General features: G+C 47.5%; 1 protein-coding gene across 1 annotated transcript in view; it reads left to right on the forward strand.

Moving 5' to 3' along the window:
• The first annotated feature begins 1,004 nt into the window (after positions 1 to 1,004).
• The window catches only part of NXPH1 (neurexophilin 1), a 300,995-nt gene continuing 286,319 nt past the window's right edge, over positions 1,005 to 15,680 (forward strand). The window contains exons 1-2 of the mRNA XM_078059310.1: positions 1,005 to 2,258; positions 3,116 to 3,279. Of these exons, the coding sequence (XP_077915436.1) occupies positions 3,226 to 3,279 (54 nt within the window). The 5' untranslated portion in view covers positions 1,005 to 2,258; positions 3,116 to 3,225. The remainder of the gene's footprint in view (positions 2,259 to 3,115; positions 3,280 to 15,680) is intronic.

Genomic DNA, 15,680 nt, shown 5'->3' on the forward strand with positions numbered 1-15,680 from the left:
TTCAGAGTCCCACTTAGAAAATGTGCTTCACTGCCTTACTCTGCATATGCCCCAATGAATTCCAAGAGGTCACAGCAGCAGAGTACAACTTTTGAGATTAGAAGAGTTTGCTCTTTAAAGAGCTATTTTTAGTTGGAAGGGAAAGTGTAGGCCTCAAAGTGCCTGGCAGTATGTCCTCCAGTGGGGATTTAAATTGGAGGTCTGATTCCAGGGGAAGGTCTCAGTGGGGTTCTTTCTGCCTTTGTTCCAGAAAAGGGTGGTTCTGCTGATTGTCGGTGTTGGGGGCCGGGGGTTAGCAGCTTCTCCAGGGGAGCTCAACCTATAGTCCTCCAAGACCTATTGTGTCTGGGCCCCCAGCCGGTCAGAAATGGTGGAGCCTGAGGTGTCCAATAGCCACACTGGAGGAGAGGACTCCCTAAGACTCATTAAAAATCACCATCCTATTTGGATGCCATCAACTAGGGCTCCTGAGATAAATTTCATCCCAACTCTTACAGATTATTAATTTTCATTGTGTAGAGGGCATCATTCCAGGTCAAGCTCTGGTGAAGGGCGAGCTTCAGAGATAACCAGCGAAGTGAGGGGAAGAAAAATGCGTTCAGCCGTGCTCAGACTTGTTGACTGAGTCTGGGCACCCTGAGGAGGCGCTGGTGGCACGGCCGGCAGTAGAAGGGCCTGGTCCCGGGATCTCGGATAAGGGCGAAGCTGGCTTAAGGGTTGTTTGCTGGAGAGAGTGAAGGGGAGAAAAACAGGACAAGGTTTGAGAGGAATGGCGGGGTGAGGTAGAGACAGAGAAATAGAGATGGAGAGAGTTGGAAATCCTGAAAGAGACACACAGAGAGAGGTAGAAAGATGCAGCCGAAGAATAGGCACAGAGCACAAGAAAGGAGATAGAAGGAGAAAGATGGAGAGAGAGACAGCAAGGGAGAGATGGAGAAAGACAGCGAGAGTCAGAGCAAAGAGGCCGAGAGTGGGAGACGCTGGTTGGTAAGAGGTATCAGGAACGAGGGAGGTGGGAAAGGCTCAAAGCCTCTACCCGCGTCCCTCCTCCACCCCACTCCTCTCGCTCGGCCCAGACCGCGGCGAGGAGTCGAACGCGCAAGGTCGCCCAGTCCTCTCGGCTGTCGCGCGCTGAATGGCTGGCGGTCCGCTGCGCCCTCGCATCGGGCCCCGTAGCCACAGGTCCGCGGCGCCCAGAGTCCGCGCCCGAGGCGGGCCGGGGGGCCCTGCTCCCTCCTGCGCCCATTCCTGCCCTACGCACCGCTCCACTACTCTCCCCACCACTCCTCTGGCGGTCGCAGTCCTCCTCACGCCCCCGGGGGACTGGGCAGCGGTCACCAGAGATACCGCAGGAGCCACTTCTCCCTACGGGCCCGGCCTACCGAGAGCCTGGGAGTGGGATCTATTTATTCGGGGTATTAATTAGTCTCTGAGGAATCGTTCACCCACGTGCCAATGCAATTGCCTGTGTGGGGAAGGTAGGCGCCCTGAGCGGCAGACCTACGGAGAAAGCACCACCTCGTCGGCGCCCCGAACCCCAGCGTGCTCCAGAGCGTCCCCCAGTGGCCGGGCAGGACCATGCACAGCGCCTGCGACTCCGCTCCGGAGTGGCTCCCTGGCTTCCCAGTGTCGCGGTAGACGTGCAGCTGCTCGGTGCGCCAGGAGCCTCCAGGTCTTGCCACCCCAACCCTCCCTCAGAAACTCGGACCGTTTGCGCTTGCCGTGTTGCTTTTTTCTTCTGGAAGGCCCGTGTTTTATCTCTCGAGTTCAAGTCCCGAGGACTTGCCCAGTCTCCCCCACCCTTTAAGTCATTTCTACCATCCTTCAGCAGCCTCGCAAAGCAAGGAGCCCCGGACTGCTCGTCCAGGAGCCAGCGCTGGCGGTCCCAGTTCGTCCGGCGCATTCGCCCGGCGCATTGGCCTCTGTCCCTCCCTCTTTTACTCCCTCCCTTTCTCTCTTCCTCTCTTTTCTCCTCTGCTTCCCCCTCCCTCTCTTGCCTCTTAAGTTTCCTACACCGTGAATCCAACTGTGCCAAGCCTAGGCTCCCACGGAACCAAGCCTGAGGCGCGACCCGGGCACTGAGACGCCGACTCCGCCGACGCTGGACGAAGCAGCGGGACCGGTCCGTGCCTGAGCATGGAAATGAAGCGCCAGGGAGGGCATGTCCGGGGCGCCGGAGACGCCAGGCCCGAGTAGCTCCTCCATGGAGCCTGCCCAGAGCGGTCCCTGCTCGCCGGTTTCGCCCGTAGTCCTGTGCGGTACGTACACTTCGCCTCCACAGTCCAGGAGAGGATATCTTGGAGCGGGGTGGTGGGACATGGGGAAGGGGCGGCGGGAGGGCCACTGGTTGGGGGACAGAGTGAGCCTGGCGGGTGACCTCACGGACCCGGGCAGGCTTCCACTCTAGAAGTTAGCGACTGACTCTGCCCCTTCGCTCGAAAAAAAGTAGTGCCAAAGATGTGCTTGTATGCGCGTGTATCTATGTGCAGGGGGCTCGAATGGGTAAACTGAGCCCGGCTTTACTGTATGCAAATTGCATTCCCTTTCCCCACCCCCACTCCATGGAACGTGTGAAGATACCCAGGATCTAATCCCGGTCAGCTCTACCTACCCCTTCCTCTACCCGCGCCCCCCTTACTCAGTCTCTCCAGCTCGCTTTCGCTCTCTCTTGCTCTCTCCTCTCTCTGCTGGTGTGTACGTGTGTGAGCACTGCCAGGGCTGGCGAAGAACCAGCCGCCGCCTTTTAAGTCCGAGCCGCCCGGCCATCAAACACTAGGGCAGGTCTCGCTGCCAGAGACGCTTGGGCTCGGAACCAGCCTGCACGCGGCTCTGTGTGCCCCGCCACCTCCTGTCTCCACTGCCTGGAAACTCGCACCCGAGGAGTGCAGGGCGCAAGGAGCCCCTCATCCTCCTACCCTCCTGCCCGCCTGCCTGCGGACCGCGCGCTCGCTGGTTTCAGGCGCTGGATTTACTCGCTTTTCAATTTTTCCTGCCCACCCCCCCCCCTCCGGGTTTTTGGTCCACCCCTCCCCTCCACGACCCCCTTTCCTCGCTTGGTCGCCAAGCCTAACCTTGCCCGCGTGGTCATGGGATGTCTAATTTCATTTGTATCTAGGCTGCTGAGAGCGCTCCTTGCTCTGTAAAGTGGATGTCAGGTGGATCTATGTTTTTGAAGGAACAAAGACTCAGCGAAAGCACCGCCGAGGAAGTTTGAGACGCGGGAGGATGCAGGCTGCGTGCTGGTACGTGCTTCTCCTCCTGCAGCCCACCGTCTACTTGGTAAGTCGCTGCCGATCCGGCGCCCCCGCAATCCCACCCTGGTCGCGAGGCCAGACAACCAGGGGCGCGCGGGAGGAGGGTGAGATCGCCAGTTCAGCGAGAGCAGCGTTCCTAGCGACCGTGTTGGAACAACTTTGGCAAGCTGGTCTTTGGTTCCCTGCGGGATTTTCTGGTTTTCCCACCCTCATTCCTTGCTCCAGTCCCCCCTCTCCTGAGCGTGATTCTGAACAGCGTCTAGGGCGCCCTAGACACCCAGAAGCCGAGGAGATAGTGGGATGGGATGCTTTATGGGGAGAGAGGGCAAAAGAAAGGGTTGACTCTACATGGAGCTCTAATTAGTTCATCCACAGAGTTTAAACGAAAGGAAATGGAGGTTGAGAGTGTGGAGCACGAATCTGCCCAGGTCTGTGACTTTGAAAGTGAATCCACGTACCTAGCCCCCCAGTTTGGAGATATGACACATAAAGAAGTGCAGGTAACTTTGTTCGACTTGTAGGGTTCACAGAGGACAAGTGTATCAGATAAGAGCATCACAAGCGATTAGATAGAGTTAGGTCTGGGTTGCCCCGGCAAACATGTAGTGGCTCTCCTCCCTCTCCTCCCAATCTCTTCTTTCCACCAGATAACCGAACCCCAGTTACAGGGCCGAGCCCCTTACTAGGGAATGACAGACCTTGTTGTCAGGAAAATACTAAGCAAAGCCACTGCCTGAGTCTTTCTGGAGTGGAGTTTCGGGGGTCTGGATTTTGCACACTGTTGGAACTGGGGGTGCAGATGAATTGGTAGCTGTCGGCACCGCGTGGAGCCAAGACGGAGAGAGCAATTTCTCGTGTCTGGCTTCAGGGAGGGCCAGGGACACTCGCACCCTGCTGGCGAAGTTGTGTTCAGTGCACCGACTCCCCATAGCTTATTTCTGAGCCACAAGAGCGCACGGAGGGCTCAATATGTTTTGACGGGGGCGAGGAGCGCTGGGGCAGCCTGAGCTCTCTGACGGGGCTGGAAAAACGGGATGGGGGGGCGGTGCCGTCCCTCAATCCCAAGGGCTTCAGAACCCACAAGCCAGGGAGCAAAAGTGTTGCCAACCTTTCAGTTGAGAGCGTTTCCCAGCTGTTGCCCTGGTGCATATGACTGCAGGGCTGCTAGTTGTGTGAACTCTGTGTATGTTAATGAGTGTGTATGTATACGCGTATGTGAATATGTATGTGAGGGTGCGTGCCTTTCACGGGTTTCAGCTTCAATCCAGGAACCCTCAGTGTTGCCTGTCTTTGCATCTTTATCGCCTGACTATCGCAGCCTCGGACGCCAGAGGGCGCTGCGCGTCAGTGTCCTCGCCTGCAGGACACCTTGGGGTAAACAGGTGAAAGCCAGGGCAGCCAATCCAAAAGAACAGCCTTTCTGACTCTGTCACCGAAGTCTGTGCCTTCCCGGGCTGGAACGCAGACAGAATGCAAAAATTGTCCTTCCCATTTCCCATCTTCAATCATTCTTGCCCCCACCTGTGTCCAGTCTACCCACTGACATTGAGAACCGAAAGACCGAGGACAGAAAGTTTGGCCAGAGGAAATACAGAGATTATTTATTGAAAGAAGGGGGGGGCGCAAAATGAAAGCTACAGAGGAGGGTTATTAACGATTCCCTTGACCATGGAAACCCTCCTGCCCCTTTCCTCTGCATACCTTTACGCGTGACCTGAACCTCAAGACTGTTAAGTCCTTGGACTGTGCTCACACATGGCAAAAGCCTCGGGGCTGTGGTGCAGTTTATTGCTTGGAGCAAGTATTTCGATAGTCTGGAAAATAATCTATCAAAAGCAGAAGTGAAATCAATACGTTGTATTAAATTTTAAATGTGTTTGTAGGCAGTTAAACCGTTTTCCACTCATTACAACAACAGTGCTGGATTTATTCTAATGCGCTGCGTTCTCAACAACAAGCGCATTAATTCTCCTTTAATTGTAAACTGGGAGCATTTGAAAACCATTCAGTGTGCAAATTATGCTGATTCAATTACCGTTTAGTTACAGACTTCATTACCTGAATGCCTTTTGGCAATACGGAGAAAGGAGACAATTTTTCCAATTTCACTCAAAACAATACGAAACGTGAACAATAAAATAGAGAAGGCAATTTAGAAGTCCATTCTTTTCTCTCCGATCTAAAGTTGTTTTGTGTGTCGGGGATTAGAAACCACACGGCACCACAAAAACAAAAGGCTGGTGGCTGTGACCCAAGGTAGTATTTCCAGGGATTGTCATCCCATGGTTATTTGCCCACAGAATTCCAAGATATTTTTCTGGAAGAGCAGGGAGCTGGGTTTTACCATGGAAATAAACTTAAAAGGGTGAATTGGGCAGTCAGGACAGGTTGGTTCTAGGCAGGTAAGGAAGTGGAGAGCCTTGATTAAAACTCTAGGGCAATGAGACAGACCAAGAAATGGTCAAAGCTTCTTTCTCCATCTATTTTATTAAACACCACACACTGTGACTGAATTTATCATTTATTTGTAGCTGATCTTAGAACATCCCAGATCTTTGCAAGAAACTGCAATAGATGGTTGCAGTTTGTCAGGGGCTGCTTCAAGTTATACTCCAAGAAGGCAGGAGTGGCAAAACCATTATTTTATTTTATTTTTTTTCTCCTTGAGTTGCCATAAACCAAGAAGGAGTTTAATGAGTAATTTTATGTCTTTATGAGCTCACACCACAAGTTAAGTGACAGGGTGCTCTATTTATGCATTGCCTCCTAGCTGATAGCACAGTGCACCTTTCCCTTTAAGTCCCTGGAATCCCAGTTATGTTTTCCAAGCAGTGATTGCCACATTATGTCCAGGGGAACAAGATTTGTGTAGGTATCTCTTATACAAAAATATTCCTGCTTCTACTTATAGAGAAATACCTTAAATATTCCCAAATTGGGGATTTTTAATTTATTTTTTAAGTGAAAAACAATTCTCTATCCAGCAGTTTCAGTGCTCCTTTCTTAAGTCACACTCTTCTGCCTGTATTTGAGTGAATGTTCTCAAAATGTTTCTTGGCCCAGGTTTTTTTGGATGCCTGTTCTAGGTTAAGGGTTTTGAGTGTTTTTGTGTTTATCGAGAGATGAGTCTGTTCTTATTTCAAACTGGAAGCTTATTTAGTACTGCAATGGGAAGTTAATTAGAAATGTGTCTACAAAGTAAGCTTCTGAAGCATATTAGCTAGCAGACTAAAAAAATCACCACAGGGCTAACTCCAGCCATAAATGCAGGGAAGAAGGAAACCATTTTTAAAAAAATAAAGGGAAGGAGATTTTCTGTCTGTTGAATTTTGTGTATTATAGATTTAAAAGTCTCATTTCATCAGGAGACATACCTATCGCATAACAATACTTGTTTAAAAATTAAAAAAAAAAGGTCCTGCAATCTTTATTCTCCTGTCAGTTCTGGACTGATACCAGGATGTTTTCAGTATGATAGAATGGGGTAACAGGACGATGGCATTTTAACTGAATTGAAGCACACACTGGATAAACTAGGAAAATGTGATTTCTGGTTCTGAAGAAAGGGAGTCCTAAACTGGGTTCTTTCAGTGGATCAAACTGAAGGATAGGCCAGAGCACACAGGGAGAGCACCTCCCAGCAGAAAGCAGAGGTGTCCTGTTGGCAGCTCACCTGTGGCAATTTTCAGAGTTGAGAACTGAATCTAATGAGCACTCCCTGGGCATGTCAACAAAAAAGTTACTCAGAAATTGAGTCCAGAGAATCTGGCAAGGGGTTGAATGATGTTATTGTGATCAGTCACACATCCACAGTTCTATTTTCATGAGAAGAGGCTCCTCACCCTCCAATTTAGGTCCCTCCAATTCTACTAGGAATTAAAATTGCTAATAATCTAGTTGCTTTTTAAACCAATATGGGCAAGAATTGAAAAATTCTTTCTAAACTTTGTCCTTAAAAAAAGATTTTGAGTCAGTTATTCCCTCGAATTTAGAGTGTCCTTAAAATGTGAATACCACTCCAATTGTTCAGTAGAGATTAAAGAGTAATTAATATATTCATGGAGTACTACCTCTGCACTATTAGAAGCCAGAGCATTTGGATGAATTTCACTCAGCGTGAAGGTGGCTATTAAGAACTGAGGAAGGTGAGGGAAAAGCAGCAGGAGAGAGACCACCAATGTCCATCCTTTGGACTAGGTATGAAAATTAAGCCTCTGCCCACTGAAAATTTTACAATTTGAGCTTATTCCTGAAAAGAAAAGTGCATTAACTATCTAACAGTGGCTTATTCAGTGTTTTCTATTAAGGCCAGTTCTTGGTGGCAGTACTAAAATTTCCCCAACACCACTGCATTTCCTGATTTTTCTATCCCAGACCAACCATCCTGATATAGGATTAAACCTAGATTTTCGAAGGAGCCTGTGCCCCAGCAGCACAACATGAAAACTTATCAGTCCAAAGACATATTCTAGGGCTCTGTGTGTGTGTGTGTGTGGAGGGGGGGAGTTGCTACTATTTCAGGCATTTTCCTGAAGTGTTCAATTTTCCATTGACCAAGAAAGCAGCTCCCCTCATGTGTGGGAAGCACTTGGATGGGTTGCCCTTCTGCCACACTTCAGGAGGATGGTGGTAGTCTGGGGCCTTCTAGTGATAGCTTCTGGGAGAAACTGCCTTCAGTATTAGAAAGGGAGAACCAGAATCACTCCAACTTTCTCAGCTGTATTTTCTCCGAAAGCCATTAAGTTTGTAGCTTCTCTTTGTGCGAAGTTGATTTCTATTTGGCTTTGAATTGTTGACGGCTATTTCCTCCTTAATGAAAGTGTTGTCTGGGTGAAAAATATATCTGGTGGCAGGGAAATTGGTTGATTTTTTTGAGATAGGTGCCCAATGTCCTACTTTTCTATCTGAGGGAAAATTTTCTGCAGACTACAGAAATTGACAGCATTGTCCAGGTAATAACCACCGTGGACAATATTTTCAAAAGGACATTTGAGTGATGAAAGCATTTGGGTATTGCTTTTTCAAATACGCAATTTTCTGTCTTGGCCTTCTTTGATTTTATAGGGGGTGGGGGAGAAGGGACCAGGAATTGGCAAAGGGACGCCTTCCTGGTTTCTCCCAGTCCTGAAATATCGAGGTGCTCCTCAGCTTTGCTTGGAATTCCGGGGTCTGAAGAACCCTGGATGGGTTTGGCTGTCGCGGTGATGATTTTAAGAGTCGAAAGGGAATCTTGGGAATGAGGAATGACACTCTTCTTGCACTCCTCCGCCCAGAAATAAAGCCGATGGAAGCTCTGAAAGTTGCATGCTCTCAAGTAGCCAGTTAGGAAGTGTGCATTCTTTCGGAGTTGTTTGTTTTTAAGTAAGGTGCCTAGCTTTGATTCGATCCTGGAAAGTTCCCTTAAAGCAACCAAGTCCTTCTGGAGCTTCCAGATCTCATTCTAAGACCTAACCAGTCTTCGCCATTTTAATTAATAGGGGGAGGCGGGCTAGTCAGGTTGGCGAGCCGCTGGTCGGGTCAGCTGCTTACAGGAGCAGCGGGGTGGCAAAGCGAGTACGCTCTCTAGCCTCGCCCTGCAATCTCCTCGCTACCGTTCCTTAGGTCCGGACGCTTGTCTGCAGGAAGTTGCGGTCTTGATTTATCCGCTACTCAAGCTTGCGACCAGCTCTTTTTCTCTGTGTCAGCACTAACCCCTCCCGGAGCTTGGTAAACAAGGCGCGCACATTTTTTTCTGCTGTCGATTGGCATGTTGACGACTCTGCTTGAAGGAATGTGACAATAAAGTGGGAAACCAAAGCTTGGCAAGCACTTAATCAAGGATAAAAAGGTTCCGCTGTAAGGATGTCACTCAATTTATTGTGAAAGTCGAATGAATTACGTTTAATGAAAGTGCTCCCCAGATGAATATTACCAGCAATTTCCTGAGTTGGCTCTGTCAGCTCGAGATGAGGAAATGCCAGCCCAGATCAGAAATGAGCGCCCATCTCAATTACTATGCAAGCTTCCCAAGAGCGGCTTTTTATTGAGATAATATATATTGGCGGCTTCTTCGTGCCCCTCCGCGCGCCTAGGAGCGCGTTTGCCCATTTTCCAAGTTTGCCATCTGCCCTCAAGGGTTGCTGGCTGTTGTTTAAACTTCTAATGAGTGCGCCGCCTTTCTGCTGCGGACTGAAAACCTAATTACCCCCTCTGCAAACAGCTTTTTCTGGAATATTTTGTTTACTATGGAGGTGCGGGCTGGCGGGGGTGAGGTGGGGTGGGACGGAGAGAAATCCTTTCCTCAGGTGCCCTTCGTTACAGAAAGTTCCTTTGTCGTTTAGTCGGGTGCTCTGGGTGGTGGAAAGCAAGGTGGCGCCCAGAGCCGGGTCTCTGGGATAGAGAGCACCGTGGGGTCCCAGGAGCAGTGAGAGTGCATCGGCTTGCCTCTCCCGCCGCGAGTAGCGAAAAGACTTCTAACGCTCCTACTTCCTTTAAATTAATGAGAGTATTTTCTCGTTCAAGGCGGAAATACGTTGGGGAGGGGGATACACAGGCCACTGCCGGAGCGCATCACCTCATCTGCATGAGAATGGAGAACCGAGAGGCTTTTCATGTAGTGCTTCTTTCTCCCACAATAAGACAAATTGCTGCTTAGAAATACCGAGTGTTTCCTTAGAAACTGGCTCGTGGGGGCTCTGCGAGTCCCTGTTGAACCTGACTTCGGCCAGGCCTGGCCCATCACCCTCGTAACCCTAGTGGATTCTGACGGGAAGGATCCGAGGCAGTGGGGGTGAAGGCCGCAAAGGGAGGTTGGGCGCCCTCGTCCCACCAGAGGGAGGGGGCGTTCTCTTGACACAGAGGTCTCAGAACCCCTCCCCATCCACTGATTTTAAAGGCCATTTCAAGTCGTCTTCTACAGTTAGAAGCGAGAAACTTTCGTCGACGTAGGCTTCCTATCCTAGACTCGGAAACCCTGTCGTTCTCACCAAAGCCGCAGTGTTCGGGCCCCGGGAAGTTTGCCAGCCGGAGTCGCTGCCGCCACAGCTGCGCGCTCTATTGTCTTCTTTTAGCCTGAGGTGACCTCGAGCAATCCCAACTGGTTTAAGAAAACATAGGTACAGCCCTCTCGCGTCTAGACCCCAAGCCTTCACACCAAAGCGTTGCTTCGGGGGAACTTTTTGTCGACGCCGCCGAGCTTCGGTGCTTCTGGGGCAGCAGGCAGGAGTGCAGCAGTTCTCCGGAGGGAGGTCGCGGACACTGAAACTGAATGGGTCGGTGGCCGGCGGCTGAGTAAGCCCGGCCCGCGGAGCGGTTCTTCAGAACCACGGACAGAGCCACAGGCTCCGCCCCGCCGGGTGTCCGCAGACCGGCCCTACTCCCTTGCGGAGGTGCGCGCTCGGTCCCTCTTGAAGTAGATTTGGCGCATTCCGCAGACACTTCTCTACCGCCCAGTCGCGACTCTAACGACCCGCCTCCCTCTCCCAGTCTTTTGGGAGCACTGAGCTCAGATCGTTAGGGCCCCAGTGTTTCCTGTGGCCAGATCGGCTCGTTTGCACCACGTCCCCCCAACTTCCGTGGCTGCGGCGTCACGTGATTACCACAGAGTTTAGGCTGAGGGGAGGTGAATCCTTGTTTCCCCCACTTTCTCCTCCCCCGTCCGCATTCCCTTGCACAGTTCGTTAAATCTACCCCTCCTCACAAACAAACATGAATCAAGTGATGTAGAGCTGTAAGTGTCTTTAACAACGTAAAACGCCCGTTTGACATACAAGGAAACTGAGGTAGGAGAGGGATTACCTTTCTCGCCAGAGTAAAACCAAGTGGGGAGAAGTGATTCATGCCCTATCTCCCACCTGCAGGGAACACGGCTGGAGACACCGAGACAGCCTCCAGGATCAGGCGCTCTTAAAGAGGGACGCGGGTGGAGGGTGGGAAGTCGTAATTATTATGAATTTCTAAAGGAGCAGTAATTATTCACGCGAAGCAGGACAAACTACGGCTCGGGCAAAAGAATCGATATATTTCCTATCGAAAGTGCTTGGCTCGCCTTTAATGCAGACGAATTGGGATGCAGCCTCATTATTTCCCTGGCGTGGGGCCTGATGCAGCGTGGAATCTATCATCATTAGAACCAGGATGGGGTAGGGGGAAGTTTCTCCTTATTTACTTAACAAAACAAACAAACAGACAAAAAGCCCCTAAACCCCGAACAACCCCCAAACACAACCACTGTCCCGCCTCCCCTTTCCTTCCTCCACCTCTCTTCTCCGGCTGTTGTTGCGCACTCTCCCCTGGCCTTTCTGAACCCTCTAGAGCCAACACTGAGGTCATTTAAAGTGTGCGCAGTTCCTCCTTGGCGGTAGTCGCACGGTTGATTTAGTCCAGAAATAAGCCGGGGAGTACCCAGAGTTGGCGCTAGGGGTTCTCTGTGTCAAAGGCGAAGGTTGGCTGGGAAGTTCTGTCTGTTTCTCTCGCCTCAGTGTAAGAGGTAATCCTTTCAGGATACCCGATTCTGCAAATCCCCGCAGTGTTAAAGGAGCTGAGGTCTGGCAGGCAGTTCTCCATCAACCTGTGTGAGAAGCACGCTTGGAGAAAGGCAAACACGCGAGAAGAGAACCAATCTGGAGGTGAAGAGAGGCCGGGAATTGAATAGGAATGGAAGGGAAGGTTCAGGAGCAACGCCTTCCAGGGTTTTCTAGAAGGCCTGGCTGAGACCAGCCTTCCTCTTTCCAGCAAGAAGCTGGCCTTTTGCCCATGGGTCAACCCACTGCAGTTTTTAAAGCCTGGGAATGGGTCCCACCTTAACCCACTGAAGTGGCTCTAGTGTCCAGGGTCCTGCCTAGTGAATTGCACAGCGTTTTCCTATTTCTCCCCACTTGTGCAGCCCGTGCTCCTGGGCACAGTCTTTCTCTCTTAGAAGTTGCCTGCTGCCCCTGGTGGGCAGCTGCTGGGTTGGAAGTTGTATTCTTGTGCGGGTGTCTTCACTGTTTCCTGCAATGCCATTCCTCTTAAGGTCAACAAAGTGAGGTGTGTGTGTGTGTTGTGAGTGGTTGTGTATTTTTGAGTGCTTGGCCTTCATCTGGCTCATCCCTTCTTTATAACAGATCAGTCTAGCAGAGAAGATAGGGTGTGGCACTTAAAAAAAACTAACTCCACCTCCTTAATTGCATTAAAATTATCACAATTATAATAACATCTATAACATTAATGAAAACAAAAATTAAAATTGTGCACTTCCAAGCACTAAAGTAGAAATAATACCTTTCACCTTCACTTGGATTTTCTTTTCCTCAGAGCCCAGCCTTTCATGGTATATTGTGATTACCTGAGTGTCTTTGTTTGCATGCTGTCAGAGACAGCCAGCTAACTCAATACCAGGACTGTATGATCTACTGACATCATTTCCTCCCACCATCTTCATTTTTAGAGGCTTTATAATTAAACTCTGTGAAATATACGTAACATGCGTCCAGCGGAGAGCCTTTTTGCTTATATTTATGTAGCATGCTGAGGAAGGAAAATTAAGGAAGTGCTTATATTGAAGTAATAAGCCTGCTTTGATATTAGCAGGAATGTCCTTTTACTTTACTTTTCTCAAGTCTAAAAGACTATCTCTGTAAGACCAGACCCCACAGTCATGCCTTTTAAAGGAAAGATTCCAATAAAGTGAAAAGACATTTATTAGCTTGTACTAACTTAGTGGAACAAAAGGCCAGGCTAACCACTCACTGAAAATGTACACTGGGCTTAGCGTGGCAAAGTTGCAGTATGATGCAGGAAAGCTGAGCAGAAAGAGCTAGCTGGAAACACCTTCAAGGCCCTACATTTTTCTGTCTCTCCCTGTACCTAACCCATCACAAGACACACATGTATACATAGTGTAACATGGCCTTCTAGAGCCAACACAAAGACATCACACTGCAGATTGGGAGGAATTTTAATAAAATTGAAAGTTACAGTCTAAAAAGAAGGAGACACATATTTTCTTCTCTAAGATAGGTTATTACCAGGAAAAATTATGATAGAAAAGCTTGGAGAAAATTTCCTGACTTAGAAGAGTCTTTTTCATTTCCAAGTTAAACATACACATACGCACACATAGCAGAGCAGGATTGGATATACAGCTGTACATCTCTCTTGGAAAGACCCTGGGAAATCATAGTGGGGGATTCTTTTGTTTTCTAAGTTCCTGGTCTTGAAATACAACTTGAGTTTGACAGTAACATTTCCAATCTGGTAACTGACACTATAGTGTTGTCCTGTTTATGTCAGTATTTTCAGCCAGAGCGCGAAAGCAGTTTTGGAAAAGAGAGACTGCTGGCTTGACAGCTGGAATTTTAGTTATGTATATATAACTATATATATAATATACGGCAACCTCTCCAACCAAACTTTAGAAGATGATTCTTCTCCTTGTAACCTTGTATCTGAATGTTACTAGATGCCCACAGGTATATAAAACAGCTTATATAGAATTAATGGACTGCTTTACATTCAGTCTCTTACTTGTGAAGCCCTTGTAAAATATCACATCTACTTAAAATAGGAAGAATATAAAGTCAGGTTTTGTGTGCAATCAACAGTTGTAAATGGTTTGGTGGGTGAAATATTTGATTGTTTTGAGTGAGTTTGACAATGTGATGGAAATTTATTGTCCTTCTTTGTGCACTGATGTGCTAATCATAAGGCTGCCCCTTCTTTTATGTACTTGACCAGTTTTTGAAAACTGATTGTAAGACTCCAAGGCAACATGTAAGTACACAACCAAGATTTTAGGAAGGATGCATTTATTAATTTGCCAAATTACAAGGAGATCCATGGGCCACTGTGAAGAAAAAAAAGAACAACCCTCCAATATTGTGTTATTATTTTGTTTAAAATGATCAACAGTATATTTATTGTTTTATTGGAGTTGTGTACTGTAAATATTTAAGATGCAATTTTGAAGAAGAAAATAAGTGGAGGGTTTAAGTTAGCCTCAAACTTCATAAAAACCAGACTTTCTGAATATAGTGAAATTATTAAAATAAATCTCTTCAGCTACTTTCCATAAATGTGGGCAAAATTTAGAAAAATTGGAGGGGCTTATTCTTTTCTTCCTTTAGCCATATATTAAAGACTACAGTTTTCTTAATTCTTTCACTTGGTTTATGGATTTTTGAAGATATGCCATACGCCTCACTATGAATTTCTTTCTTCTATTTTCTTTCTTTGTTTTTAATTGTGTATTTTCATTTAGAGAATAAAACATTTCTTTTCTTTTGCCTGATTGGATTGAAAATTATCATGACCAAAAACCATAGTTACTTTTTCAAAACCTTCCCCCTTCACCCTATTTCATTTAAAGATTACCTAGAATAGTCAGACTTTTTTTTTTTCTCTCTCGCTGTAAAAATGACCCTTATACTATTGTTAACATCTCCTTTAAATAAGGAACAAGTGCCCTAAGTTACTAACTGGCTATATTCATTGCTGATGCTGCTCAATGCATGATGGAAAACTCTTAAAAACCTGAGCTGGATTACATGAATTCCATTATACTTTCTGTTTGAGAAGTTTTCAATGAAAATACTATAATTAATCCCAGGTTTGATTCTAAATCTGTTTGTAGAATGATGAGTTATGATTTGTTCTTGGAGCAGCTGTGGTGTTGGTAATAGGGCTGACTATATGATCTCTAAAATTGAAAGTATAAAATACCTTTATTCACATATCTTTTTCAGTCATTTGTGTGTAGTTTGTTGCACCAGAGCACCATCATTTATTGTTTTACAGAACTAAATTTAGAGAAAGATGCAAACCATTGCATTTGAAAGGAAGTTATTCATCCATAGTCAGTGTAGTATTTCTCTGGTCTTCATGTGAAACTTAATTGCTATTGATGTGGAGATTTTGCAAAACATGGCAGTGTTTTTGCCTCTTTCATAAGAAATACATAATTGAATGATGAATGCCTCATGTTAGATTTTCAACCTTATTTCTTTAGGTTTAATAAGGCAGAGTTATGAACAGCTGCACCGAAGAGCCAGCCATAATCTCTAGCCATTATCAAACCAGTGCAGATCTGGCATGAGCACAGATGAGCTGAACTGCCACTTTTGGATCTGCACCTCTGCTCTCTGAAATGTGCTGGAGAGTGGAAGCATGAAAAGTGAATGATTTGGCCCAAGATGTTTAATCCTGCCTTGCATTCTTGACTGAAATCCTTTACAGTTAGAATGGTTCTAATTAATGTGTGGCCAGATGCATATGCACATGTCTCAGATTGCTGGATTCCACCCCCCCCAGCCCCACCTCCCACAGCCTGCTTCTGTTCTTTGACCAAATGGTGAAGAAAACAAGAGGCTTTAAAGGCAAATGCACATTTGGAAAGATGGCTGATATCCTACCAAAATATATTATACTATACTATACTATACTATACTATACTATACTATACTATACCTA

The sequence above is a fragment of the Halichoerus grypus genome, chromosome 12 (genome assembly GCF_964656455.1).
Source record: "Halichoerus grypus chromosome 12, mHalGry1.hap1.1, whole genome shotgun sequence".
NCBI lineage: Eukaryota > Metazoa > Chordata > Mammalia > Carnivora > Phocidae > Halichoerus > Halichoerus grypus.